General features: G+C 44.9%; 1 protein-coding gene and 1 pseudogene across 4 annotated transcripts; both read right to left on the bottom strand.

The window, feature by feature from the left end:
* Positions 1–1,393: 1,393 nt before the first annotated feature.
* LOC101718004 (uncharacterized) lies at positions 1,394–27,172 on the bottom strand. Of its 4 annotated transcripts, none has more exons than XM_087206347.1 (2): positions 26,107–27,172; positions 1,394–1,671 (listed from the first exon to the last, which is right to left on the bottom strand). In XM_087206347.1, the coding sequence occupies exons 1-2, from the start codon at positions 26,638–26,640 to the stop codon at positions 1,636–1,638; spliced, it is 570 nt and encodes a 189-aa protein (XP_087062473.1). In that variant the 5' UTR covers positions 26,641–27,172; the 3' UTR covers positions 1,394–1,635. The 4 variants fall into 4 exon arrangements, with proteins under 4 accessions (XP_087062473.1, XP_004851389.1, XP_004851387.1 ...); XM_004851332.3 differs by lacking the exon at positions 1,394–1,671 and adding an exon at positions 6,539–16,232; XM_004851330.3 differs by lacking the exon at positions 1,394–1,671 and adding an exon at positions 20,083–25,040 and having other exon boundaries at positions 26,107–27,171.
* Positions 3,433–11,654, bottom strand: LOC101716854 (putative E3 ubiquitin-protein ligase HECTD2 pseudogene; annotated as a pseudogene).
* Positions 27,173–27,699: the final 527 nt, after the last annotated feature.

Genomic DNA, 27,699 nt, shown 5'->3' with positions numbered 1-27,699 from the left:
ATTTAAAAACAAGAGTAGAGCTCGGCATGGTGGAGCAGGCCTGTAATCCCAGCACTCTGGGAATTTGAGGCCAGAAGATCCCAAGTTCAAGCGCAGCCTAGGTAACACAGTGACTTAATGTCTCAAAATAAATTTAAAAAATAATGGGGATCCATAGCTCACCAGCCCTACTTTTCAGTGCCCAGTAACACACATGCATGCACTCCTACACACACACACATACACACACACACACTTTTTTTGAAAGCAAGAAGGCAATTGAGAGGCCAGACGTGATTTTCCTTAAAACCACAATGATCAAGGAGGAGGAAGTAGATTGGGACAGATGCTGGGCATGTTATAAAGGATTTGAAGATAGACTGATTATGTAGTAGTATAAGACGTCAAAGCTGACTTCAAAGGTTTGGAGTGGAGAAGCTTGAAAGATGTTGCCTTTCTCTGACAGGAAAACAAATGTGAGGAGACAAGGTTGGATTAATATTTTTTAAAGGCACAGGCTTTGTTTTGTTCTTATTAAGTGTAAGCTTCCTATTCCTTCCAATCTGGCTACCTGTCTTTCCCTTCTAGTGAAATTTGATTGCCCAACTTTAATTTTCTTCATGTCTTGATGCTCTTTCTGGAATTCCTGCAATTTGGATAATGGACCTCCTCGACTGAATGATCTGGCCTCCTACCTTACATCTTGAATTTGCTCTAACATTGACAAATTTTTGCAACACTACTTTCCAGTGATTTTGTTGACTTTTTTTAATGTCTGCTAAAATTTTTAATTTTTTGGTATGTATTATTTTGTTAACAGGAACATTTTCTCCAAGATTTCCATGATTGTAGCATCTTGTCTTTATAGATATAATGTCTTGCTTTTCATATCTAAAGATTTTTAAGAGTAGTTGGTACAAATGTTCTCACTGGCTCATTTGCTTTTTCTAAATTGCTTCATTTGGCCAGGGATTTAGCTCAGTGGTTTTGCCACCTGCTGGACAAGCACAAGGACCCGAGTTCAATCCCTGGTACCAAAAAAAATAAATAAAATAAATTGCTTCATTTGTGTTCTTCCTTTCATAGAGGCTTTCATCAGATCACTTGTAATTTGAATCTTAGATATCCCCCCAAAGGGCCATGTTAACGGTTTAGTCCTGGGCCCCTTCCTCTGGACCAGGAGCAGTGGGATAGTGGCTCAGAAGCCCCTCCCTCTGGGCCGGGAGCGGTGGGAGGGATGGTGGCCTGGAAGCCCCTTCCTTTGGGCCAGGAGCGGCAGGACAGAAGGTGGACCAAAAGCCCTTTCCTCTGGGCTGGGAGCAGTGGGAAGGATGCTGACCGGGAAGCCCCTTCCTCTGGACCAGGAGCAGTGGGACGATGGCTCAGAAGCCCCTACCTCTGGCCGGGAACTCAGTACCTTGGTCTGGTAGGTGGTCTGGTGTCCTCTGCGTCTTTGTAGTGTGGAGCCAGGTGGCTGCTTGTCTGCAGCGGGGTGATTCGGTGTCTTCCGCGTGACTCAGGACCTGGGTAGGGCGTGCACAGACCTTCCTGTGTGCAGCCGGCTGATTCGGCGTATTCCGGGTGACTGGGGACCTCGGTAGGGCATGGGCAGACCTGCCTGTCTGCAGCGGGCTGATTCGGCGTGTTCTGTGCGACTCAGGACTTCGGTAGGGCGTGCCTGTTTAAAGAGATCTTAAAACGGGATTAAATGCAGATATAACATATGCATGAAAAAGAATTCTCATTATACTAAAAAGTTCCCAAATTTTCCTATGGACTCCTACTAAAGCCCTGAAAGTTTTTTATGGAATTTGACATGCTGGTTATAAATTTATATAGAAGAGAAAAGGCTCAAGAAAAGCCAAGATATTCATAAAGAACAAGAAGCACTTTGTTCTGTGAGATATCAAAACATAGCATAAAGGGGGTGAGAGTAGTGTAGCCGAGCCCACCCGGCTAGCCTTGTTCTGGAACCTAGACCCACTACTTCGTTCTCCCTCACCTGGGGTGAACGAAGATAAATGACAAAGAGACACGACAGGGAGTTAGTTTAACCTGCAGGCAGCCATAGGGCTCTTGCCTCTTAGTAGGCGAGGAGCCCCTAGCATCTGGCTCATCTTCCCTTTATTCACCCGAACACGGGCACAAGCATCTACTTTCCAATATCCATTAGTACACGCTCTGGTAAACAACTTAACCTCACCTGTCTTTAAGTTTTCCCTAGAACCTGCACTATGCAGTCACCCCTGAGTACAGCCTGTCTCCTTTGTGCTCACAGAGGAAGCCAGTAGGCCTCAATTCTCCTCTGGTCTCCGACAGGGTAACTCAGTAGTAGAGTTTGTGCTTAGATGCACAAGGTTCTAGGTTCAATCTCATAGCTATACATATATATGTGTGTATATATATATATATATATATATATATATATATATATATATATTTGCCACCATAGCAATTAAGCTAATGTGGGGTTAGCAGGCTGTATAGGGCGAAACCAGAATAGACTAAGAAACCCTAAAGAGATGTGTACATATATAGATAGGGTTTGATACATGGCCACGTCTAACCTGCAGATGCCTGTGGGGAGGTGGACCCTAAAATGAATGGTGCTAGGAGACTTGAGGATCCATAAGGAAAAAAGAATTATTAGCTCAGTGTTTCTCACACACTATTTCTTCAATCACTTTGCATGCAAATCTAACTCTCTTTGATTACAAAAATTCCTATCTCATACCAAACACAAATTCCAGAAGAATTAGAGCCCAAAATACGAAAAACAAAATAGGGCATAGGAGTGTAATCTCAGCACTGCAGGGCCCTGGAGTATGAGGGTCACACATGTAAGTCCCACCTGGACAGTTTATTGAGACACTGTCTCAAAATACAAAAATAAAAAGGGCTAGGGACATAGCTCAGTGGTAGAGTGGCCTGGGTTTGATTCCCAGTTACAAGTTTAAAAAAAAATCCTTTTGGAGAAATCGGTGTAGTGTTGGGGGTTTTGTTGTTGTTGTTGTTGTTGTTGTTGTTTTGTTTTGTTTTGTTTTGTTTTGTTTTTGAGACAGGGTCTGGATCCATAGTTCAGGCTGGCCTTGAACTCACTATGTAGCCCAGGCTGGCCTCAAACTCCCAGAGATCCTCTGGCCCAGACTCCCAAGTGCTGGGATCACAGGGATGCACCACCACACCTAGCACAGGAAGAGAATTCTTAAACAAGATTTTTAAAAAATAAAAATGAACCAGGCATATGCCTGTAATCTCAGTTATTTGGGAGGCTGAGGCAGAAGAATTCCAGGTTTGAGGCCAACCTGGACAGCATATTGAGACCCTGTCTCAAAATAAAAAGTATAAAGGGCTAGGGGACATAGCTCATTGTGAAAGCCCTGGGTTCAATCCCTAGTCCCCCCCCCCCAAAAGAGAGAAAATAAATTGGGAAAAAATGTTTACTATCAAAAATACATCAGGAGCTGGGGATGTAGCTCAGTGGCACAAGGCCTGCTTGGCAAGCTCGAGGCCCTGGGTTCCATTCCTGGTACCAAAAAAAAAAAAAGTACCTCAGAACTTCTGCAAATCAATTGTTTTAAAATAAGACAAGCAGCCAGGGATTTAGCTCAGTGGTTCCGGCGCCTGTCTCACAAACACAAGGTCCAGAGTTTAATCCCCGGTACCCAAAAAAAAAAAAAAAAAGTCTGGAAAGCATGGGCTGGGGATTTAGCTTAGTAGTTCCACCACCTGCCTTGCAAGCACAAGGACCTGAGTTCGATCCCCGGTACCAAAAAAACAAAAACAAAAAAAATAAAACAAGACAAGCAAAAGGCTAAGTGAACAAACGAGATACAGCTCTGCAGGGTTAGGAGGGACGGCCCAAAACCCCCTCACCCCACAGCACCTGGAAGTTCTGGGGCTCCCAGAACCACCTGAGGTTGGATCATTTAATAGAACTGCAGAACTTACCAAGAGTGATTACACTTGCAGTTACAAAGGATTAAAATAAATGGGCCTTTTTAAATCTAAAATATTAAAAGTGAGCTGAGGGTAGATAGAAGGACCACATGCCAAGGCTCCACTTGTCCCTGCCCTGGTGTCAAAACAGCATTACTTTCCCAGCCGTGAAGTGTGGTGACACAGGTCACACATACCTAAGGCAAAAGGCTGAAACCTGAAACTCCAAGCACTGCCTGACACAACACACCCCAAGGAGAATTCCAACCCTATCCAGTTCAAACACAGGTGCACTAGAAATATTCTGTAAAATTACTTCAGGCTCTGTGTGTCAGATGCCCATGAAACACAAATGAATTTCATGTTTGGACTTGAGTCCTATTCCCAAGATGTCTCATTATCTGCATGCAAATATTCCAAAATCTGAAAAAAATCTGAAATCCAAAATCCTGCTGGTTCCAAGAATTTTGGATGAAGTATACTCATGGGGTATTGCCAACAAGGTCAATTCCCTCAAGTGTTGGTGTCTACACTCCCTTTTCGTGCTCCACAGTCTACATTGATGTTACTGAACTGTCTTCAGGAGGGTACATGACACCAAGTGACTAAAAGCAGCCACTGTATATTATGCCACTAGTCACGTGGCTGGTCTGTTTGGCATCAAACTCCTAGGCAAATAAGACACCTCTCTAAAGTGAGAAACTCCAAGGTCTCAGAGACTGATTATCTAAGAAGCTGAGGACAAAGACCAGACCTCTTTTTGGGTAAGGTCAAATTATTTACTATACGACCCCCAGTTCACAGTACAACAAAACAAAACAAAACCTTTCAAACAGCTGGATAAAGGAATAACTTCAATAAATAAATAAAACCACAGTGGGATGCTATTTTATATTCATGAATTTGGCCCCCCAAAAGTGTGACAATAATGCGAATGGAGGGTGGAGAGCCCTGGGGACACCAAGGTGATGCCCACAGAAACAGTCTGGAGAGGAGAGCAGTCTTGCTATACCTGGTCAAACTAGAGCACACACAGCTCATAAGTAAGCCAGCCGTGTAGCTCTGGTATAGAGCATTTGCCTGGCATTCATGGAGGCCCTGGGTTCAGTACCCAACACTGTAAGATAAATAAAATACAAACCAGATGAAATATAAAAATGTCAACAGCAACACTGTTTATCATAATTATAAATTAGAGACATCCTAGGCTGGGGATGTAGCTCAGTGTTGCCACATCTGCCTGGCAAATGCAAGATCATGAGTTCACTCTGCAGTACCAGGAAAAAAAAAATTGCAGAAATTGTGATGCATGTTGGCAATTAAATCTTACATACACCAGTGAAAACAAACCAAAGAGGCTGAACCTCTCAGACATGATCCCAGCAAACAACAATTCCAAAAAAATCGTGATTTACTATAATATTTATGTAAATTCCATGTTATTTGTATAAAGTTTTTAAAAATATGTATTGATCAGGGACCCCTACATATGTACTACAGGGTTTTAGTTTTGTTTGGTTTTGTTTGGTTGTCTGTTTGTTTTTCAAGTTTGTTTTCATGGTTTTTAATCCCTCTTGATAATAAACAAAAAATCAGACTCGTAAAAAGTTTTTCATATTATAGAATGATTTACTTTTTCAACCAGTGAACTTGGAAATGGTGGTCAGCTTCCACTAAGGTAGCTGTCTGTCGTAGCAAGTGAGCATAGATGATGTATGTCGATGTGTTATTAAATTGAGGATTCTGTAAAAGTATGAAATGTGCTCTAAGATCATCTTTTGTTCGTGGCCCTTTCCATTCCCGTAACAGGCTGTTAATGATTCCCTTTCATACTGTTTTTTTGAATGTCTTGAGGAGTATTTAGCAAAGCATCATATACAGCATTCACAAATTTAGCATTAATCCCAGAGTCTTCGATGGTATTAAATGAGGCAGTGACATCTTTCTTAAATACAGCATTTAATTCTGAGAAAGAATCAAATGTTGTTAGATAAAAATCATGTACTGTTTTCCTGTCTCCTGATGATTTCACTTTTTGATAGTTTTGGGCTGAATAGGAAGGCCAGGTTCTGAAAGGACTGGTGCCTTCATTGCAGTTGACAATGCATCTATAGAGAGGTTCGCTGTTTTGTCTAACATCAAGGGAAACTGGTGGTAGGTCTCTCACGTTCTTGATGTTAGGGAAAACAAGATGTGTAGGTGAATTTCTATTTTCAGCAGCTTCCTTCTTCTGGCTAACAGATGAAACAACACTGCTCAAAGTGGAAATCTGCCCTTCGGCTCCTTTATCCAAACCCGCCGTCGCCCCGGCGCTGGCGGACACGATGGGCGGCAGCTTCTCCCGCTCCGGCTCCTTCGGCTTCCTCTCTTCAGAGGCGGCCGTCGCCACCGCCGGCGGCGCGGCGGGCGAGGGCTCGCGACCCGCCTCACTCCTGTAGAGCCGGGCGACAGGAGCGCAAGGCGGCCGGACTGCAGCTGGGGCTGGCGGTGCTGCAGCCGGGGCTGGCGGTGCTGCAGCCGCGGCCGCGAGAGGGCTCTGCGGCCTCTGGGCTGCTGCTCCCAACCGCCGCCGCTCCGCCTCCCGAGGCCATACTCTTAAGTGAAATAAATAGGACACAAGTATAAATATGGAATAGTTTCTCTGGTGTGAGAAAGTGAAAGTGTAAATAAGGATTCAAATGAATAATTGATAATTTGAAATAGGAAGAAAAGGTCCAATGTGGTAGGGGAAGTGGGAGTGGAAGGGGAAAGGAAAGAAGGGAAATGAAAAATTATGAGAAAAGGAAAAAATGGAAACAAAGTCTGTGTAAATAGGAAAGGGCGGAGGGGGTGAATGGCGCACAGGGAATGGGGAAAAAATAAGAACCAAGATACATCATGTACAGGTACAACACCCAATGATAAATGTAAACATATTGTATACCTAAAATGTACCAATAAAAGAATTTAAGCAAAAAAAAAGAGAAGAGGTTTATTTTGGCTCACAGTTGTGGGAGTTCCAGCCTGAGACCGAGTGGTCTTGTAGCCTTGGATCTTCGGCCAGCATAACAGCGTATCTAGTGCATGTGGCAGAGCAAACCTGAACCCCACAAGCTGGCAGATGGAGGGAGCAGAAGAGCCAGACACCCACAATCCCCTGTGAGGGGCCCCCAGCAAGACCCCATTTCTCAAAGGCTCTACCACCTCCCAGTAGTGGCACCCTAGGGACCAAGCCTTCACCACCTGGAGCTTTAGGAAACACTACCTGTAGTCAAACTATAGCGGAGGGGAAGTGTGCGATAATCAACTTTGGACTCTCACACAAGGCATGGGCATAACAGTGAGAGGCCAGTGCCCAGATGTTTTCCAGGTGTTCCCCACAGGACTGTGAAGTGACCGTACTGGTCCCTAAGGAGCCCCAGGAGGGAGGGCTGAGGTCCTGGGAAGGGCCTTCATGCCGAGTCTCCTCACCTGGCTGCCGTGGGTTCTCTGAGGTTTCTTTTTCCTCCTCTTATTACACCTCACATCAGGAGCAGTCTTGATCAGTGAAGAAGTGCAGTGATTGGATGCTGGCGCTAAGACACACAGCTTAAACGCCTGGCGAGTCCGGGGTAATTCTGTGGCAGTGAGGTAACTGCTGGTCTGTGCCAGATACCATTTTCCCGCAAAGCCCTACATCTTTTCTTGGGATAAGGGGTGGCCATGCGATGCTAGCAGTGTCTCCCGCCCCCACCCCCCAGCAGATCCAAACCAGCAGCGCTAACCTGCTGCTTCCTGGCCCTCAGGGCTGGAAGGTAAGCAAGTAGGCCAACCAGGGTCCTGCACAGTCTGTTTAGCAGAGGCCTTGGGCTCTGTCAAACAAAAGCTATGCCAAGCAAGTGAAAGGTGAGAAAGATGCATCTGTGAGTTGACTCGATATTTAGCATAATACCAGTGATCTTCATTTATCCCCAGAATAAATGAAGGCGGATAGTTACTCAGGAAGCACTGTGTTGAAATTATCTGTCACTGCTCTGAAATGACACTCATCAGCTGTGCCTGTGACTGCCCAGTGTGATGACCCCAGGATCTGTTGCTAGGATTGGAAGGAATGTCTGAGATCATTAGGCTGAGGTGGTAACACCGGTCTCTAGAAATTCAAAGGTATTTGTAAGATTTTAAGTGATGGTGCTTGGTTTCCTAGTTGTACTTGCCTGCAGATGGCAGGCCCTTCACTGTAAGCGATCTTGCCCACTTGGAATAGTTCACTTCCTGTTGTTCAGTGAAGGGCTGGGGATTTAGCTCAGTGGCACCACACCTGCCTCACAGGCACCAGATCCTGAGTTCGATCCCCGGTACCAAAAAAAAAAAACACGTTACTACTTGTCCATGCGAATTATTTGGGCCAGGGATTTAGCTCAGTGGTTCCACTGCCTGCCTCGCAAGTACAAGGTCCCAAGTTCAATCCCCAGTACCAAAAAAAAAAAAATATTCAGTGAAACCTTTTCGGAACCTAGTTTCCAATTACAAACTTTGTTCCTACATAAAACTTTTTCTTTGGTGATTTGTATAAGGTGAGATAATTCTGTCCTGTGAATTGAATAAAAATGATAAACATTTCTGACAACCAAAAAGTAGCTGACATCTTTTAAGTAGTTGATTAATCTTTTGGCCACTTAATTATCATTTAGAAGAGTTTAGAAATTCAAATGCCTGGAGTATGAGCAATTACCTAAATGTGTTTAGGGGAAACGAAACATATTGTCACACCATATTTTTTTTAAAAAATTAACCTTGTTGTGTGAGCCCTAGGTTCAATCCCCAGCAGCACAAAAAGTAAAAGTTAACCTTGTGTTTAGATAAAATGTAGATTCACGTATAAGTGCAAAAAATACAGAGAAATCCAAGTGCACTTTATCCTGTTTCCTCCAGTGGTGACATCTTGCAAAGCAGCAGGACAATATAGCAGTCAAGACATCCATGGTTTTTTAAATTATCAAAAACAGAATTTTATTTGGTTCATGGTTCTAGGGGCCGTGAAGATCAAGGGGTCACATCAGGTGAGGACCTCCGTACAGTATCACAACATGGCAGAAAGGTGCACAAGCACATACAAGGCAGAAGGGCAAGTACAGGATCCTGATAACTCCAATCAGTGTAAACATTATATGCCCTACTGTGAGCTATCAACAAGTATGTAAAAGGTGGCAGGGGAACCAGAGGAGAAGGGGGCAAGGGTGGGAAAGAGGAGGGGATTAGAGAAAAAGCAAGCTGTAATATGTGCATGGAACCACTCCCCAAAGTGACTGTAAACTGTGTGAATTGCAAACATGTACTAAAAAAATAAAGACGGAAGGGTGAGGGGCGGCAAGAAGGGCCCCGACTTGTGACAGAGTAACTAACCACAACAGTGACACTGACCCACTCATGAGGATGTGACTTAATTACCTTTTAAAGGTCCCACTTCTTAATGCTGTTGCAATGAAAATTAAATTTGATTGTTTTGGAGATATTCAAAATGTAGCAGGCAAAGAGAGCTATAGTGTATATATTATTACTCCAGAATATGTATATTACTGTGGGCCCCAAATTCACTCAGTTCTCTACTCAAAGTCCCCTGTAAGATTGTTTGGTATATAATGCCCATCTTCTTTATTCAATAACCATGAAAATCAAACATGAACTAAGATTAATAACATCAATGAGAATGAAAAGTGGGATGGGGAACTGGTGTGGGCAGGGAAACAGGAAACAAGCTGGAGTATATATATGTAACTGCTCCCCGCCAGGACTGCAAATGGCATGGGCTGCATCACTTACTGATTTTAAAAGAAGAAGATAAATAATTCTGACCACATGTTGACCACTAAAATAATAATAATCGCAAATGCTGGTATCAGATATTAATGTTGACACATCACCCCCGGATCCCTCTTGTTGACCTTTCCCAGACCCTCTCCTCACTTTTCTGTTCCTCACTCTTCCAATCATCGATCTTCTCTAGTTTGTGCCCGTTTCTATGATTTTATCATTTCACTAATGATATACAGTATAAGCTTCAAAGGACTTTTTTTTGTGGTATGGTAATTGAACACAGGGTCTTTGCACTAAATTACATCCCCAGCCATTGAAAAAAAATTTTTTTTCATTTGAGACAGACTCTCACTAAGTTGCTAAGTTGCCCAGGCTGGGCTTGAACTTGTAATCCTTTGGCCTAAGCCTCCTAGAGTGCTGGTATTAGCTATGCAGGCTAGGCGTGCCTTGGCAGTGCAGTACCTATGCCTCAGCCTCCTGAGTGCTGGAATTATAGGTGTGTGCCACCATACCCAGCCCAGGACTGGCTTTTCTTTTTACTCTGTATAACTCCCATGTGATGCATTCAAGTTATTGCATGAGGGTTTTGTTCTTTTGATGGCCTAGTAATATTCTACAGCATGAATATACCAGAGTTTGTTTAACCAGTCACCCACCAACTGAGGAATATCTGGGTTGGTTGTAGTTTTTCACCATTAGGAATTAAGCTGCTCTGAACATTTGCATGGGGGTTTTACATAAGCATAATTCTCACTTCTCTGAATAAATAGCCAAGAGCTTACTTGTTTGTTTGTAGATTATTGCATACCTAGTTTTGTAAGAAAGTGCCAAACTGGTTTCCAGAGTGGCTATATAATTTTGTGCTCACAGTAGCAATATATGAGCGATCCAATTTCTCTGCCTTTCTGCCAGCATTGGGGCTGGCACTGTTATTTCAGTCATTCTGTTAGGTGTGTGGTGACATCTCATGGCGAGTTACAGCTGCGAGCAAAATGGTGTGGAGCATCTTTCCATATACCTGTCGTCTGCAGATTTTCGGTGAAAGGCTTGTCCACACCTTTGCCTACATCCTAATAACCAGGTCCTTCTCAGTCTTTTAAATTATGGGAATGAGGAGGGTGGCACATCCTGGTGCATGGAGAGCCTGTTCCATAGGTGACTGTCTCAGAGCGACTAGAAGCCACTACAGCTCTTCTCTGTGAAAGTTCCACCATGTCCTGATGAACTGCTGCTCTGCACAATGCAGTAATCAAGCATCCAGAGTCCGCTGGCTGTCAGCAGATGGACTCTGACATCTAGGGCAGGGATTTGTCATAGCAAAGAAATGAAAAATACATTTGCTTCTATCCATATCTATGTCCTGTGTCCTTACTGTAACCAGACAGACCGCTGGGAGCTGTGACAGCAGAAAGAGAGAGAGACGAGGTGGGGAAGGAGACACATAGGGCCCCAAATCCCTTTTCTCCTACCACAATGCTGAACATTTCACTTCCATCCAAAGTGGTAGGCAAGTGAGTCCCTGACCTGGCCGCAGACCGCATCTTCAGCAAGGACCCAGGCCACACTTTTCTCCAGAGTGTGGCCAGCAGTGCTGCCTTCTGTTGTTTCTGTGCATCAATCCCTCCCTTGTGTTTTGTTTGTTTGCTTTTTGAGACAGGGTCTGTGTAGTCCAGGCTGGCCTTGAATTAGTGACAGTTCTCCTGCCTCAGCCTCTTGAGTGCTGGGATTACAGGCCTGCACCACCATGCTCCGCACACTCCCTATTTTGTAACAGGAAATGGATTATCAGGTCCCAGAAGTGTTCCCCAGTGCCACTCAGGCACACAATGTGGGCTCTGTTACCCAAAGTCAGTGGCCAGCACAGATTGGCCATCAGCTCCTGTAAAGTGTTCCAGTGGATGTTCAGTAACTTCAAAGAGGGCCTCGGGCACCTTCTTCAACTTCACACGTCTAGTTGATCTCATGGTCTAACTTTCTGCTTCCTTCTTTCTTACCAGGTTATGTACATTTTATAAATATACAATTCTTGAGTGGAGGGATATAGTAGGCTTTGTGAGTACTGGACACTGCTCGTTCTCTACAAAATACACATGGTCTCTGACTTACAGTGGTTCAAAAGCACTGTGCATGCAGTAGAAACAGGACTTCTGATTTTGAATTGGATCTGCTTGGTGATGATGCTCAGTCCCAGTCTTTTCTTGAGATGCTGGGCCATGGTGTGGGCTTCAGCTCCCAGTCAGCTGCCAGTCACAATGTCGAACAATAGATTCTACAGTGAGCTGTGTTGCTGATCTGTGATATTTGGTAGGTAAAGTGTAATAAATATGTTTTCAATTTAGGATTGTTTCAATTTATGATGGGGTTGTTGGGTGTGACTGACCTCATCGTAAGTTGAGAAACATCTGTATTTCTAAAATAATTTTTTTAGATGATCTCAAATATCTTAATCAAGAACTCTTCTGCCCTGTTCTTTAGAAACAGATGCTCAAAAAAACCAGTGAATGGTCTCTTAAAGTCCTAACTGGCAGACACACCCACGATACCCACTTTATCTGGATTCATGCTGGACTCTGGTCCCTGTCCCTCACAGTTTGATGTCTGTTCTAGAAGGGGCCTAAATGTCCTCGATTCCCCTCCACCTTGTTTTTCCCCACTGAGAGCCTGGTAAAGGAGGTGGCAGGTTAAAGCTGAGGACAGATCTCCTATTACTAATCCTCACAAGATTCTGAGTTGCTTTCTGCTCTTGGTTGGTGCACAAGAATTCAGATAACACCTCTCTAGAATTCAGAACCCAAAAAGGCCATAGGTGGGGCTTGCCCAAAGATCCGAGTGTTGTGGCACAGCGGGGACACTGTGTCAGAATGGCTGTCTCCACACCACTTCTTCAGTCCTGGAGAATAAAGGCTCTCATGCCCTGTTGTCCAGAGAAGGACTGAAGCCTTTAACCATTTTGTTGCAGATTTCAGGCATCATCACAACCCATAACCCTAAGCAGGGGGGCTGGGAGCTGCAGAACAGGCCTGACCCAGAGATGGTTTCTACCACCGTGGCCCGAGAGACCCAGCAGTCCTTGTTGTGTGTGGAAGGTGCTGGCCTTGTGTGGCTAAGAGCCCTGCCACTGCAACCAGGTGACTGTGATGTATCGTGAGTGTAAGGTACACACTCTTCTGAAGGATTTGAATTAAAAGAAAAAATATAAAAGATCCTCAAAGTTTTCCATGTCAATTATATGTTGAAATATTAGTATGTTCAATATATTTGTAGTAAATAAAATATAGTATTAAAATTAAGTCTACTTATTTCTTTTTATAATGTGGTCATTAGAGAGTCTAACATTCCGGACAGCGCTTCCCTTCACTGTCTTTGTTCGCTCTTACTCTTTGCTCTGAGTTTTGTTTATACCTCTGACCTTGCTGGATTCCCTGTTTGTTATTTTTTGTCTCTTCCCCTAAAAGGAAAGCTTAGCAAGGTCGAGAACTTTGTATCCACCCTCTGTGGCACCTGATAGATCCCAATCAGTATTTTTTGAATGAGTGAATTTATCCGCCAGTGTTAATATGTAAGTGCATGTTGCTATTGAGTTGATGATCTGATGCTATATTCTGTAAATAAGTAATAGCACAGATATTAATTTTGGAATGTGAGGTTTGTTTTTTTCTTTTTTTTTTAATATAGCTCCTGGAAAGTTTTATAGATCTTGGTACCATCCCTCATGACTAAGGAACTACTACAGAACATATTTTCCTTTTATTCTCCCATGCCTTCATAATGGCCTGTATTCCCCAGTGCTTTTAGAAAATGTTTTGTTTTGAGGCAGTGTCTTGCTAAGTTGCCCAGGGTGCATTCAAATTTTCAATCCTCCTGCCTCAACTTCCAGGAGTGTTGGGATTATAAAGTGTGCACCACCATGCCCAGTTTAAATTTCTAATCTGATTAATGTGAAATAGAAAGAAAAGGGGCAAAGGGGAAGGGGAAGTGGGAGGGGTAGGGGAAAGGAAAGAAGGGAATAGAATTAATATGGAAAAATGAAAAAATGGAAACAAAGTCTTTGTAAATAGGGAGGACTGGAGGGGTTGAAGGGAGGGCTGGGCAAGGGTGAAAAATAAGAACCAAGAGAGATTATGTAAAGGTGCAAATTTCCAATGATGAATGTCATTATATTGTATACCTAAAATGTACCAATAAAATTCTAAAAAAATTTCTAATCTGATGATTTTGCCTCTTTGGTTCTTCATATAAAGCGATCTGATCCATGGTAATGGGTAGAAATTAGGCTCATGCTTTTTGTTTTTTGTGTTTTTTTGGTACTGGGGATTGAACTCCGGTCCTTGCGCTTTTGAGGCAAGCAGCAGAACCACTGAGTTAAATCCCCGGCCCAGGCTCATGCTTTAAAACTCAACAGATCCCAAACAATGGCACTGGACAGTGTGGTGAGAACTTGGTTGTTACTGGTCTTTCTCTGCACCATTGTGGAGCTCAGTCTACTAGTGGAGTTGAATCTGCCTGCAGAGATGACAGGAAGAGCTTCCTCAAATTTCTTCAACTCCTCTTTGTCACTTGGCCCTGTTTGGTTAATCTGGCATTTCTGCTTTGCTGCCCTGGAACTAAAACACTCCTTGGGCAAGATTTTAAAGAGACTTTGACAGCAATAGCAGAGTCCCAATTTAGAGGCTTTTAAAAAGTGGGTTTCCTCCAGCTGCCCCGGGTTGGGGTGCAACTGGACACTTCAGCAGGGAAAGGCTGGGAGCATGGGTCACTGAGAAAGATCAGGCTTCCACTTGGCCAGGAAGGGTTAAAGATCAGTCAGTAGAAAGCCCTGAGGTTCTAAACCACCTTTGGCTTCCTCCCTTCCAGCACCCCTGCTTGCAGTGGGAGCCAGGCCAGCAGCAGCATCCCCTGGACTTCAGAAGCCTGTCACGAAAATACACTGAGTATCCTCATTCCCTCCTTGCTTGCCTTTCACACCAATTTATCCCCAATAAGACAGTGTCAGGCCATCCTTTAAGTCACAAGGGTACTCAGACTGTCATGACAACATTATCTCGGGGTCAGTCTGGTGTGCATTTCTACCATTCCACATGGCATCCTCCATCTGCTGAATGTAGTTAAACAAAAACAAAACCAAACCTGAACCTTTAAGGAAAAGTCCCAGAAATAAATTATCAGTGTGACACAAAGGTGAGTCACTAGTTAAAACCTCCCTCCTTCTGGGATGATGCATGCTGGGTGCTCAGCTGGTTCCCTGGCCTGGGTCAGGCACTCACCAGCTACAAGGACTGGGAACGGTTCAGACGGTGAAGATGACACTTGTGGCTTTCACATTTGTCACGATATTGTCACCAGCATCTCCACCCAAACATTCAGCTGTCGGGCAAATGCACAGTCACAGCTCCATGAACATGTCTGAATAGATGCCTCGCAATTTTAATTACCATTTGGATTCTCCTGTTCAATTTTTCTATTGTAAGCGTATAAAACAGAAGTCCATATTCTAAATCTCAGAGCATATCTTAAACTCCTAACTTGGAAGGATATGGACTTCTAATCAGATTTGGGAATTTTCTCATGTTTACATTTATTTGACAAATGCCTTCTCTGGAAAAGTTGCCTCATGTGATACTGATTTTTCCTTTTCTCAGTGTCTTTGTTGAAAACTTAAGCATGTTTCATAGTCAGCCACATCAAATATTATCATAACAGGCAAGGGATGGATTTTTTAAAAAATCGCCCTCCACAAGGAAGTACTCTTGCATCATCCTTCGAGGAGTCAGCGTGGCAAGACTGGGCAGAGGCAAAGGTCAGCTGTGATGCAGGTGCACTTTCAGCCTCAGGGACCATGAGGAATTCGGAGCTGGGATGGCTTTGCTGCCCTGCCCCTCAGGGAAGAGACACGACCTTCAGTGAAGTGACATCCTCCTGATAAGGGCAGTTCTCAAGGTGACATTTCCAGCATTTAGGGAGGGAGGATCTTGGTCTTGAGGGGATTTCTAGGCAGCATACGCAATAGTTATTAAGTCCCTTATTTTCTCTTCTTAAATATGCATCATAAGAAAAGGAAAGGAAAGGAAAGACTGGAAACTGCAAAGCATAGCCCGAGGTTCCTGTTAGAGCCTCTCTCACACTGGGTTGCAGAGGGTTTATTGTGACCTCCAGACCTCTGTGACTGTCCCTACCTGGCACACACAGTGCTCCTGTGTTGTGTCTCAGACGTGCCTGGCTGCGACAAACAGATACTTCTCCATGTTTTTCAGGTAACACATTTGTCTTTGGTCTTGCTGAGTCTGAATAAGAAACTGTGATTTTAGCAGCTTATTAAAAGCTTGTTTTGATGTGCTCTTGAAGAAACCGGAGTGCTTTTTTCCCTCTAAGCCAGATACTCTTGACATCTATAGTTGATCTCCAAAAAGTAGCCTCTGAAGGGGAATGCCAGCAGAACAGCACCTCAATTTGAAACTTCAGCGGATTCTATTGTACAGTCTGATGTGGAGGTATGTTTGGGGCCAGGCAGTGAATACTTTTCAATTCTTTGTGATTTCTCTTTTCTGCAAAAGTTATTTTTTAAGAACAAGTTTAAACTAAAGACAAGACAGAATCAGTTAAATAAATGAAGTGCTATTAACACCTACTTTCTCTTTTTATATAAATAACTGAGAATACAAACCCCCCTTCCCCATGCTGGGAAAGGAACCCGGGGCTGATATAAGTGAGGCAAGTGCTCTACCACTGAGCTGCATCCTAGCCCATACTGGTCTTTTAAAACCTTTCACATGATGAAAAAAGCTGTAAATAATATGACCCAATGCTTCCTCCACGATCACCATTTGTATCACTTCCCACATAAGGAATGTCCTTAATCTGAAAGAGTAAAATATTTAAAACACTCACTCCAAAAGGAATATTTCATAAGAATTTGTTGGAAGGAAAAATTTTTTTTCAGATGGAGTTCCACTATACTGCCCAAGCTGACCCTAAACTCCTGGGCTCAAGCAATCCTCCTGTCTCAGCCTCCCAAGTAGCCCCATGCCACACCGCTCCAGCTTTTGGAACAATTGTCCTTTTCCCTCTCTCCCTCTTAGTTTCCTGAACACGGCCCTGCAAATCAGACAACAAAAGACAGGTTAGCAAGAAGAAAGCCAACAGTTTATTAACAGGTGCTCTGCCTGCCCCTGGAAGTACTCAGATATGAGTGACTCAGAGTGGTGGATAGAACTTGGGCTTACCTAGTGTCCTAACCAAGAACAACTAATTTGTGGAAAGGCAATAAGACAAAGAACAGGGACTTTGAGCTCCTGGGGCAACACCTTGTAGAGAGGTAGATATGGAAGAGATGGAAGACAAAACTCATCAGTAAGATGGGTTTGTTGACTCTTTCTTGGTGCCATTTCATCTCTGTAATCACCTTCCTGGGGTTAGAAGTGGGGTGCCCTTTACAAGGGGAGCTGTGTTTCACTTTTAGAAAGATATAGGATACATGAGTGTTTGTCCTTTCTCTGCTTTTTTCTCAATAGCCTTCAGCTCAAAGTATTCTTATGACAGGGTGGTGTATTTGGGGGTGACATATGCTGAACCCTTTCAAAAGTATGCATTTCTTATTCCAAATGCCCTCCGAATGCCTGGCTGCTGCAGTGTCAGTAAATAAATTCTTTGGTCCAGGTGTGTATGCCCCATTGATTTATCAGAGAACTTTCTAGAAGTTAATATCTGTTCTCTGGGACAGTATGGTGTCCAAACCTCTGTGTCAGGGAGTCTTGCTCACCACCTCCCTTGTTTTCCTTTGTCTTTGGGAACTCAGCAGTGGAATCTTGGCTGGGCTCACTTTTGTCATTGTTCCAATATGCAACATGTAAATTTAAAAAAAAAAAAAGGAGGTGCTAACCACTGTGTTTATCCCAGAGGATCGTGGAGGAGCTGGAGGAGTAAGAGGTGGACTTCGGTCAGTGGAGGGCTCAGTCCTCACCCTGGGGCTTGGCCCATGCTCAGAGAACTGGGACATCACTGTGTCTTCAGAGCATGTGGTATCTCTGGATTCCCCCAGGCCCCGTGTGTGCAGTGAGTTCGGGTGTGGAGCTGGAAGGGCCCAAGTGAAGGAGGACACAGGGCAGCCGGGTCAGGCACACTGCTCCTTTCTTATCCCCTGGCAACTCCTGCACTCTGAGGGGCACACAGTTGCTAACTTTTCTGGAGAAACCAGAATCTATTTTTTTTTTTGGTACTGGAGATCGAACTCGGGTCCTTGCGCTTGCGCAGCAGGCGGCAAAACAGAATCTATTTTTAATGTGAACCTCTCAATTTCTACAGTTGGCAACTCTTAACACTGTTTCAGAAGAACTCTCCTCCTGGCCTCCCTGCCTTGCTGCAGCTGACTTGGGACAAAAAAGACAAAAGCGCCACTGCCTGCGAAGGACCATCTGTCCCCTGCACACTAGCAAGAGCTCTGGTGGTGGCTCAGCCAGGAACTGATGACAAAAGGAGGACTATGGCATCCTGCTGAGGATTTGTGACACAATATATTTTCTTTCTATGATTTTAGGTCCAGTGACTTTAACTTGGCTTTGGAGAAAGCTTTGACAAATGATCCGATTCTCGAAGTACATAAGCCCCGTGGTGCCTGACACCTGCTGGGCAACTTGCCTGCTCTGTGGGTGTTCCTGTCCAACCTCCCCTTCCTCCCAACTCCCCATGCTTCAGGGCCCTTGTCACACAGTTCCACAAGAGAAAAAACAAAGCCAGGAAGCCAGTCGATGACATCTGCCCATGTACAATGTAAAACGGGTGTTCCTCGTTTCCCCTGCTCCTACCCTGCACACTCTGAGGACTTTCACAAAGGAGACCTTCATAAATGTAGACATCTACAAACAAGGACTTTTTCAGAGGCATTGAGAGGGCCCCAGTGCCATCTGCTCCTGTCCCACTTATCATGGTGGTAAAATGAGATCGGGCCCTGGCTCTCTGTGACCCAGCTTCACACCAAGAGCAGCTCAAGCGCTGCAGCCACCCCCCTGCTTTTACACCTAGGAGCCAGGGAGCCAAGGAGGCTTCAGAAGGCCACCCTGTCTGAAATGGTGTTTGCCTGGTGCCACCGTGTGGTGATAGAAAGTGAGAACTAAAACACATTCAGGCAGTTTGAGTCTCATCTGGCATTGGTAACATTGACAAATATCTTCTCAGGATTTCCTTTGAATTTGGAAGCTTGGAGTAATTTTGGGTGTAACCTCTTAGAAGGATGGCAAAGGATTGAAACGGGTCACGACTTGTCTTACATCCTTCATCCTTGATAGAAACTCGTTTATTTATCTAATGTAGGCCCTGCTCTTTCTCCCCACATAAGTTGCCCACGTCACCACCACAGGGGTCCTGATAATGTCTTTGTAATGGGGATTGGGCAGAAGTTTTCTGTGCATAAGAATCCATAGTTGGCTATGAGGACATGAGCACATTGGTATGGAATTGGGGCCTAAGTGCTTCTGGGGTTTCTTGAAGACTACAGATCACTGCAGCAGGAAGGTGCAAATACCCTATTGGACTAATTCTCTCAGGCTGTGTCATTGTGGAGAGCTCTGTATGGGTGTGTACACTCTGGGAGCCTTGCCTCTTCCTGCCCTCACTAAAGCACATCTGTATCCAGAGGCTGCTGGATGTGGTGGATCCCATTGTCTGGACCATGGGTGGGCAGAGCCAGATCTAGGCAGCGAACACTCACTTCTGTGTCACCAGCATGTTGAGAGCAGATGAAATTCTGGGTCCTGTTGGAGAAATCTCTTTATTTGAAAAGACTATATAAGTTTAAATGGCAGGAACGTTTAAAATAATTATATTTCCATACAATATTTCAAGGTGCTACAGATGAAGATTTTCTGCCCAACTCCAGGATGACGTTTCTGGCACAATAAGCAAACATAGGCATTAGTCATTTTTAATTTTATTTCTGGGTTTGAGGTTTCCAAGCTCTACCCATGCGGATTGTCCTAGCGTGTTTTAATGAATACTTTTAGTGGGGTCACAACAGAACAGAAACTGTTTTTGAGCAGAGCACACATCAAGGTATCCTTTGCCCAGATGGTTCTCAGAGACTGTATTCACTTGGAGTGGTGTGAATTTAGACAAGCTGCTTTGGTAGGTTGCCTCAGTTCCAAGGTGACGTAACAGTGGCACTCCGGGCTCCAGTGTCACCTCCCCCATCTGGCAGGCCAAGCGCAAGTGCAGCCCATCTGTCATCCTGTCCAGTCTTTACTTCCTGTTAGCTGCCAGTGGTCTCCCAAGCACCTCCCAAGGGCCATTCCCATTGCACTTTGCAAAATCCCAAGAGGACACCTCCGGAAAATGTCATTGATTTCTCCCAAAGAATATGTTCATGTTAAAATAGTACTAATTCATTAAATTCAGAGACTCCTGAACAGTGGCATTTCTCTGGCTTTTATTTCAGAATCAGAGGGAAAGCTGGTTATCTCAGGCTGAGAAATCACATAGAGAAGGTTCAAGGAGTCCTTTCTAATTGCACGTGACAACTGGGTGCTAAAGGATTTGGAGTTTTGACTGTCAATCAAGAGACCAAAATTACCAAGTCAAAAATACCTAGTCATGCCATATGTTCACCTGTAGACTTCAATTTTCAATTTATGTTTAGTTGGTCATTGTTATTGTGCGCTGTGTTTTTTTTTTTACTTATATCACAAGTAGAGAGAATCTTTCTCAACAGGATCTGTGACAGCTCCATGGTGTAGAAGCCCCTGGATTGATTTGTTCCTCAAGATACTCAGAACAGGTGTTTACCTGGAACAGTTCCTGTTCTCTTTTTAAATAGTTTTTTTTTTTTTTTGGTACCAGGGCTTGAACTTGGGTCCTTGTGCTTGCACAGCAGGCGGCAAAAACACTGAGCTAAATCTCCGGCATCTTCTGTTCTCTTTTTAATGAAAATTAGAAGTGACTTTACCCTAGTCCACATTAGCAGAGGTTCTGGGAAAGCCTGCATAAATTAATATCTGTCCTGTTATTTCCCCAGGTTATTTCACAGTCTCAGCCTCTTTTTTGTGGAACATATATCAACATCTCATAAAATCATCATTTAATTATTCATCAACATTATGGAGTATAACTTACATAAGTAACATGTAATTTTATCAAAGCATTGTGTTGCATTGAGGCAAACACACAGACATGAAAGCATGACCCTCATAGGATGAAGAATGTCACTATGTTAGTCAGCTTTCTGTTGCTCTTGCAGAATACCCAAGATCGTCACCTGAAGAGGAGGAAAGGTTGATGCTGGCTCACAGTTCTGGAGGTTTCAGTCCATGTCACTTGAACTCACTGCCTTGGCCCTGTTGTGGCAGAGTACATCAGAATAGGAGTGTGTGGAGGAGGTGGCCTCTAAGAAACACAGGAAACAGCTAACGTCTCTGTGTCCCCTTCAACTGTCCCGGTGATCTACCTGCCTTCTGTACAGCCCCACCGCGTGTGTGTATGTGCGTGTGTATGTGCGTGTGTGTGATACTGGGATTGTGATATTGGGCCTTCACACAGAGCTACACTCCTAGACCTTTTGCTTTTTTATTTTGAGACAAAGTCTTAACAAGTCACTAAGCTGTACAGGCTGGGCTCAAACTTGAGATCCTCCTGCCTCAGCTTCCCAGAGTGCTCGGACCACAGGTGTGTGCCTCCAAACCCACCTAGGTCCTGCCTCTCCAAGGGTCCACCACCTCCCAACAGCACTGCAGGCACTGGACCAGGCCCTTAACACAAGGGAGTCTGGGGCACACTTATCGAAACTATGGCAATTGTCATCACAAGTTTCCTGTGTCCCTCACAGTCCCTCTCCATCAGGTGCCTAGGCCCTAGGCAACCATCAGTTTGACATGGAGCCATGCAACACACACCCTTGTGTCTCATGCCTTCCCTGCTGCACAGTGTTTTGAGCTTTATCCATGTTGTTCTGTGTGTCAGTAGCTGGTCATTTTTATTGCTGAGTAGCAGTTGGCTGTATGATTATACTGCTGTTGGCTTGTCCGTTCCCCTGTTGGCAGATGTTTGGGTGGTTCCCTGACACTGGTGTTTTTTAGTACATCATGCAGAAGCCGCTGACTTGGAGGACGGTGACAGAAACACACACAGGTGCACCCAGAAACCATAGTAGTTTGTAGCAGGGCTCCCAGGGGAAGTTGGCAGGAAAGGTATTTATAGATGTACAAGAGAGGTCTGGGATCATTTTTGTATGATCAATAACCTAGGGAAATATTTTATGCAGAATAATATGTATTCTTGTTAAAATTTTAAGGTGTATTATACATCCATTCAAGTTATTTGGCCAATTTCCCTGAAAAAAATGCAGATGGTTAAAACATATGTTGTACAGGATAGTAAGTTTTGAAAATATGAAAAGAAAAGCAAAAGGAGAAAGCAAATATGCCAACAGTAAAAACCCAAAATAATTGCAGGGATTGTGTGTGTGTGTGTGGGGGGGTACTGGAGATTAAAAACAGGTATGCTCTACCACTGAGCTACACTATATCTCTTTTTATTTTTAAGTTCGAGACAGGATTCCACTAAGCTGCCTAACCCAACCTTTGGTTTTCTGTCCTTCTCCACTGGCCTCTTGATTAGCTGGGGTTGCAGGTTACATCTGGCAGGGATTGATCTGGAAGTGTGACATAGCTCTTATTGGTGAAGACCCCAAACCAGCAATATGAAAAGCCACACTGTTCTTGTTACCAGTAACAAAAACATGTTGTCTCCTCCAGAAGAGTTGAAATTGTCACCAGAATAGAATTCTATAATTTATATAGCTGTATACTCAATCAGTTCAGCAAATACATTTTTTAAAACTCAGCTTCCTGACTGAGATGCTGGTTGGCTCTTTATGACTAAACAGTTAACTCTGCTGCCCGGGCAGTCAGTGGGCATCGCCCATCTTACCTGGTGCCCCTGTGTCCCATCAGGGACATCTGTCCCTGGGCTCAGAACATCCAACAGGAGGTCTCAAAGGGCTTTGCCACTGTGTGCAGGGGCATTGTGTGGACCCAGTACAGGTGGTGTCAAGTTTTACAATAAACTCTGCTTTTACAGGACTCAGAATGAAAGTGGGTTTTGCAGTGCACACAGAGATTAAGAATATGAGAGTATGAAGGCTTTATCCTTGGGTATTCCATGAGACAATGGTGGGGAAGCCCCTCACAGTACCCGAGGGGCTGAACTGACCTGAGCTTGGGCAGGGATGGTGACCTGAAGCCTCTGCAAGCTTCCCAGGGATACAGAGCCCTGAGTGACAGCCATGTCACTGGGAGTGTAAGGCAGAGAACAGTGGCATGTAGGTGTGGAGCAGTGAGGGCCTGGCCTTCTCTGCTGTCACTTGGGTGCTCCACTCTTGGGTCTGACTTTCCCTTGATGTCAGCCTCCTTCTCCCAGCTACACAGCAGCACACCTGTCTGTGATACCAACTCCCTCCTGACCACACCCCAGCCGGGCTCACCAATCCCCATCCTGAGGAGGTGTCAAACCTTGGCCCAGAGAATAGCAGGCTCTCAGACCAAATGTTTTAATTCAACCCTCACACAGAGATCTGGCCAAAAACTGGCACAGTCTCTGAAAGCTCGAGGTCACACCCCTGGGATGATGGACCAGGCCTAGGTCCCCTCAGGTTTCCTGCCTGAGAAAGCTCCATTGCTTCTTCCTGCCAGCACCTGGCCATGGCCTCAGTCTGCCTTTTCTTAGGCCATTTGCTTTAGAAAACTTGTAATTATAAATCCTTTTCCTACCCCTTGAGATAATATATCTTTTATGATGGAGGAATATCTTTCTTAAAGACTTGGTAACATGCCTTGAAAATGGAACCTTCAGAAAGGATAGAGCCCCAAACTCCCCTTGTTTGGCACAGGACCCCTAACCCATCTTTCAGCCTCCTTAGGGGCCCTCTTCCGTAAACCCTAAGGGACATAAGGATGAGAGAGAACTTCTGTCTTCATTTAAAAATTATATACATGTATTAATTTGTTTAAACTTAAAAAAATTTACAATGGTTTAGGAAGGGAAATTTCTAGAACTAAATGTTACTAAAAGTACTATGCTTCAAAATTCGGAAGATATAGAAAAGTGAATTAAAATGCATTTGTTCTCAGACTAAAGTCAATAAGGCAGTCAAAGCTGGAATATAAATTCAGAGAATGCCAAAATAAAGAGAAGAAAAGATTAGTACATAGAAGAAAAGAAACCAGAGAAATATAAATCAACCAAGCAGATAAACCAAGCAGATAGAGTAATGATTCTCTAAAAAGATTAATTATCTTATTAAAACAAAGTTTTACTACCTGAGAATTAATAAATTGGTAATTAAAAAGTAATAGATTTGACTGAGGACAAATTGAAGTATCTAGTACTCTGTGTGTGTGTGCATGTGTGCATACACATGCACATACGCACAAACACATTTGGTGCTGGGGATCAAACCCAAGTCCTCATGCATACTAGGTGAGTGCTATACCACAGAGATAGGGCCCAGCCCTAAATACTTAGTACCAGAGAATGCATGGTAGACAAACTTGACATAGCAGACAATTGGGAGATAGACTTGCAATACCTACAGTAAACTAGAGTTAGAATCAGAAGATCTTAAATGCTGGGGCTATCGATTTATGGTAGCACACTTTTCTAGCATGTACAAGGCCCTGGGTTTCATTCTTGGTGCTACAAAAAATAAGCAACAAACAAACATCCAAGTCCCAAGAAGGCATGAAGAATTCTCACAAATAATGAGACAAAGGCAGTTTGTTAGAAAGTTAGACACCTTCGTCTCCTAGAAAGAAAACTTGTGGATCAACAGTGGAATACTCAACTTCACTTATCTCTGAGGAAATGCAAAATGAAACAAAAGAAATTCCATTCAAGACACCTTAAGATTTACCATAATATTGGCAAAATATTTCAAAGGAATTCAAAACATCAGGTGGTGGTGGAGAAGCAAGAATTCTTGCTTTGCTAGTGGAAGAATAAATTAGCCCAGCCACTCAAAATAGTAGTTTCTAGGAGAGCTAGAAATGTCCTTTCCTTAGAAAAAGAAAATACTCAGAGAAAAATTGCTGCACACGGGCACCAAAAGGCACATAGCAAAAATGTGTTCATGATAGCCGTATTGGAGGCTGATCAGAGCTTCAATCACCTGACCAAAGATAGGGCGGTAGGATAACAAAAGACAAGACAAGATCTTAACGCATAAATGGGGGGCCCAGGACAGTCAAAGCTCTTATCAGGCTAAGATGCTGTCTCCTGGAGCTTGCCACTATTTATTGAACACACAGCTTCTTGATGGGGCAAGGGATGATTCAGGGAACACTGGAGTGGAGAGCACTGATGCAAGCAGCGTCCTAGTAACAAGGAAAAGAGACATTCTAGCAGGAACAGCTCATAGATTAATGGGAAACTTGTTTTTTCCCATAGATTAATTTTTGCCTCTATAGAAGTTTTATGTATGAGTCATGCTGCCCTTAACTGCACTATTGTCTTGCCATCCAAGATGTCACAGCATCACTGATCATTGAGAGCTCTGCTGAAACCAGTGATGTGGGAAGTTGTTCCTTTCCCACACACGAACTGCTGGCTCTTCAGACAAGGCATTGTGGCCTAATAGGCAGACTCAGACTTTTAACCTGAAAAGCCAGTTTATGAATTTGGAGATTGGTCAGGGTGGTCTTCATCATAGCAGTAATACAGGAGGAAAAATGGAAACATCTAAAAAATGTCTAGAATGAAGCATCAGTGAATAAATGGCATTCAGTAGACAAGAGAAATGACTCGCAGCCAACATGCATTAATTGTCCAAAATGAGTAAAAATGTAGCTTCAAGAGAAAACGTAAGGGGGCCATGGATTTAGCTCAGTGGTTCCGCCACCTGCCTCGTAAGCACAAGTACCTGAGTTCGATCCCCAGTAGCCCCCCCAAAAAAGGATGAAAAGAGAAAACATAAGGTGAGATGATGAGATGCCATTTACATAAATTTTAAAGTCAACTCTAACTTGAAGTAAACTGTGTCAATATTAAGCCACGCAAAATAGGAATTTTTTTTGGAGGCAGAGTCTCACTATGTATCCCAGCCAGGCCTCAAACTCATGGCAATCCTCCTGGCTCAGCCTCCCAACTGCTGGGATTACAGCCGTGTGCCACCATGCTCAACCTCAAAATAGGATTTTGTAAACAAACAAAAGGCTGACAGAAAATATGCCAAATTCACAGTAGTGGTGAATTCTGGAACTGGATGTAGGGGATTTGGGGTCTGAAAACTAAAAACAAGAGATTTCAGCTTTATTTCCAATGCTGTCAGTTTTTCTCAGATCAATACTTGAAACAAGATGTCTGGATTTGTTTTTCTGTGTTATGAGCACACAGGTGCTCCTGACATTAATCTAGACTTTTTTAAAATTAAAATATACATACCTTGAATATGCAAAGTGCTAAGGCTATGGAGAGGTGCTGAGGGCTGGCGGTGAGAGGGTCGAGGGTCGGGGCCGGTGGGTGGGCCGAGGGCCGTGGGGCGGCGTTCAGTGCGGCGCAGGGGCCCTGGTGGGGTCCAGAAGCAGGACCGTGGGGGTCTGAGGAGGCTGCTGTCGGTGGCGCACGTGCGGGAACGCCTGGGGGTGGCGAGTGAGGGGCGTCCTGGCGCGGGACGGGGGAGCCACGTGCGTGAGCCTCACACCCAGGCGACCCGCGGCGAGGTCCGGAACGGTCCTGGCCCGGCCCCAGGAAGGCTCGGTAGGACTTGGCGGGCCGGCCCGCGGGGGTCTGCACACCAGGATCAATGGAGGCCCCGTCAGCGTTCGGGCCCAGAGTCTGCGTGTCCTCGAGGACCGGCTCCTGGCTTGTGGGTTGTCGACACCGAGGGGAGCCCGGGCAAGAGGCATTTCCGGGGGTGCTTGCGGCTTGGGGGCCTTTCGAGGGCTGAGGGGCGGAAGGGGCCTGTGTCGGCTGCATTGGACAAGAACTGGGTGTGCAGGGAAGCTGGCCACTGTCAGACTTGGGGCGACGGCTTGCGCCTGGGCGTGACGGGAAAGCACCCCCTCAGCCTCAGAGTCTGAGCCCTAGAGCGCCCCAACTTGCAGGCCAAACTCGGCCCAGACAGCCAGTGGGCGGGGCAGTGCCGCCGGAGGGCCCGCGGGGGAGGGGGCGGGAGCGCTTGTGCTCGTTCTCCATCAATCAAGAAGGCTTGAGAGGGCCTGCGGGGTGTGACGTAGTGGGCCGGGCTGAGCGAACCGCCTGGCAGAGAGCGTTTAGTTTCCGCCCGCGGGTTTGCGCCGGAACTTCGGAAAGGCTGGTCAGGTCAGACAGAGCCCAGGGGTTTGCTTCCAGGAGGCGAGGCCGGTAGGGTCTTTCTCACTTTTCATGCACCGGATCCTGGAGCTGAATGCAGGCAGGTCGTTTGGCCACTGGCGGACCCGTGAGCCTCTCCAGAGTTTTAAATACTTTCGGTAGCGCCTCTAGTGGTCAGCCTGAAGACCTCACGGGCTATGCTTGGTGGAGCCGGCGCGGGTTCCTGTGTGCGGGACAGAGCGCTGGGCCAGGGCTCCTGTGGCTGAGGCAAGTGGGAAAGCACTTCAGGGGAGCTGCTGTAAAAGGTAGTTATTAGGCAAGAGGTGGGCGTTTTGCCCACAAATCCAAGACTACAAGAGCCATCCTGGCACTGTGCACGAGGTTCAAGGAGTGCCCTGGAGCCAGGTGCCCTTGAGGTGTGCTCACTCAGGAATAGCTGTTCTTCTAAGGCCATCCTAGAGACCCGGAGAATAGCGTGTGTGACAGCAATAAAAGGTGCAATACACTTGTGGTTAGGAAGGCAAGCTCCAGGGCATGACCTCTCTAACCTTTACAAGTACAAGTGCACTTAGGGCCCCGATGGTACTCAGGACTCGAATGCTCTTCTCATTTATTAATAAGAATGTGGCTGGCTGGCCCAGGACCTGGTGAGTGCAGACTTCTCTGAATTCACTTGAAAAAAAGAGTGCCGACTTCTGAGAGGTCAGAGAGGGATCTTCCAGA

This window comes from Heterocephalus glaber, unplaced genomic scaffold (assembly GCF_053883595.1).
Source record: "Heterocephalus glaber isolate CG9 unplaced genomic scaffold, H.glaber_assembly_v1.0 deba00000621, whole genome shotgun sequence".
Classification (NCBI taxonomy): domain Eukaryota; kingdom Metazoa; phylum Chordata; class Mammalia; order Rodentia; family Bathyergidae; genus Heterocephalus; species Heterocephalus glaber.
The sequence above is the reverse complement of the archived record's forward strand: the minus strand, read 5'-3'. Positions and strand labels throughout refer to the sequence as shown.

Excerpts from the sequence above, each read along its gene's own strand:
- LOC101718004 (XM_004851330.3), bottom strand. The coding sequence starts at position 26,640 with ATGCAGCCGACACAGGCCCCTTCCGCCCCTCAGCCCTCGAAAGGCCCC. Across the intron at positions 25,041-26,106 it reads TAGCACTTTGCATATTCAAG|GACGCTGCTTGCATCAGTGC; the intron begins GTATGTATATTT and ends CCTTGTTACTAG.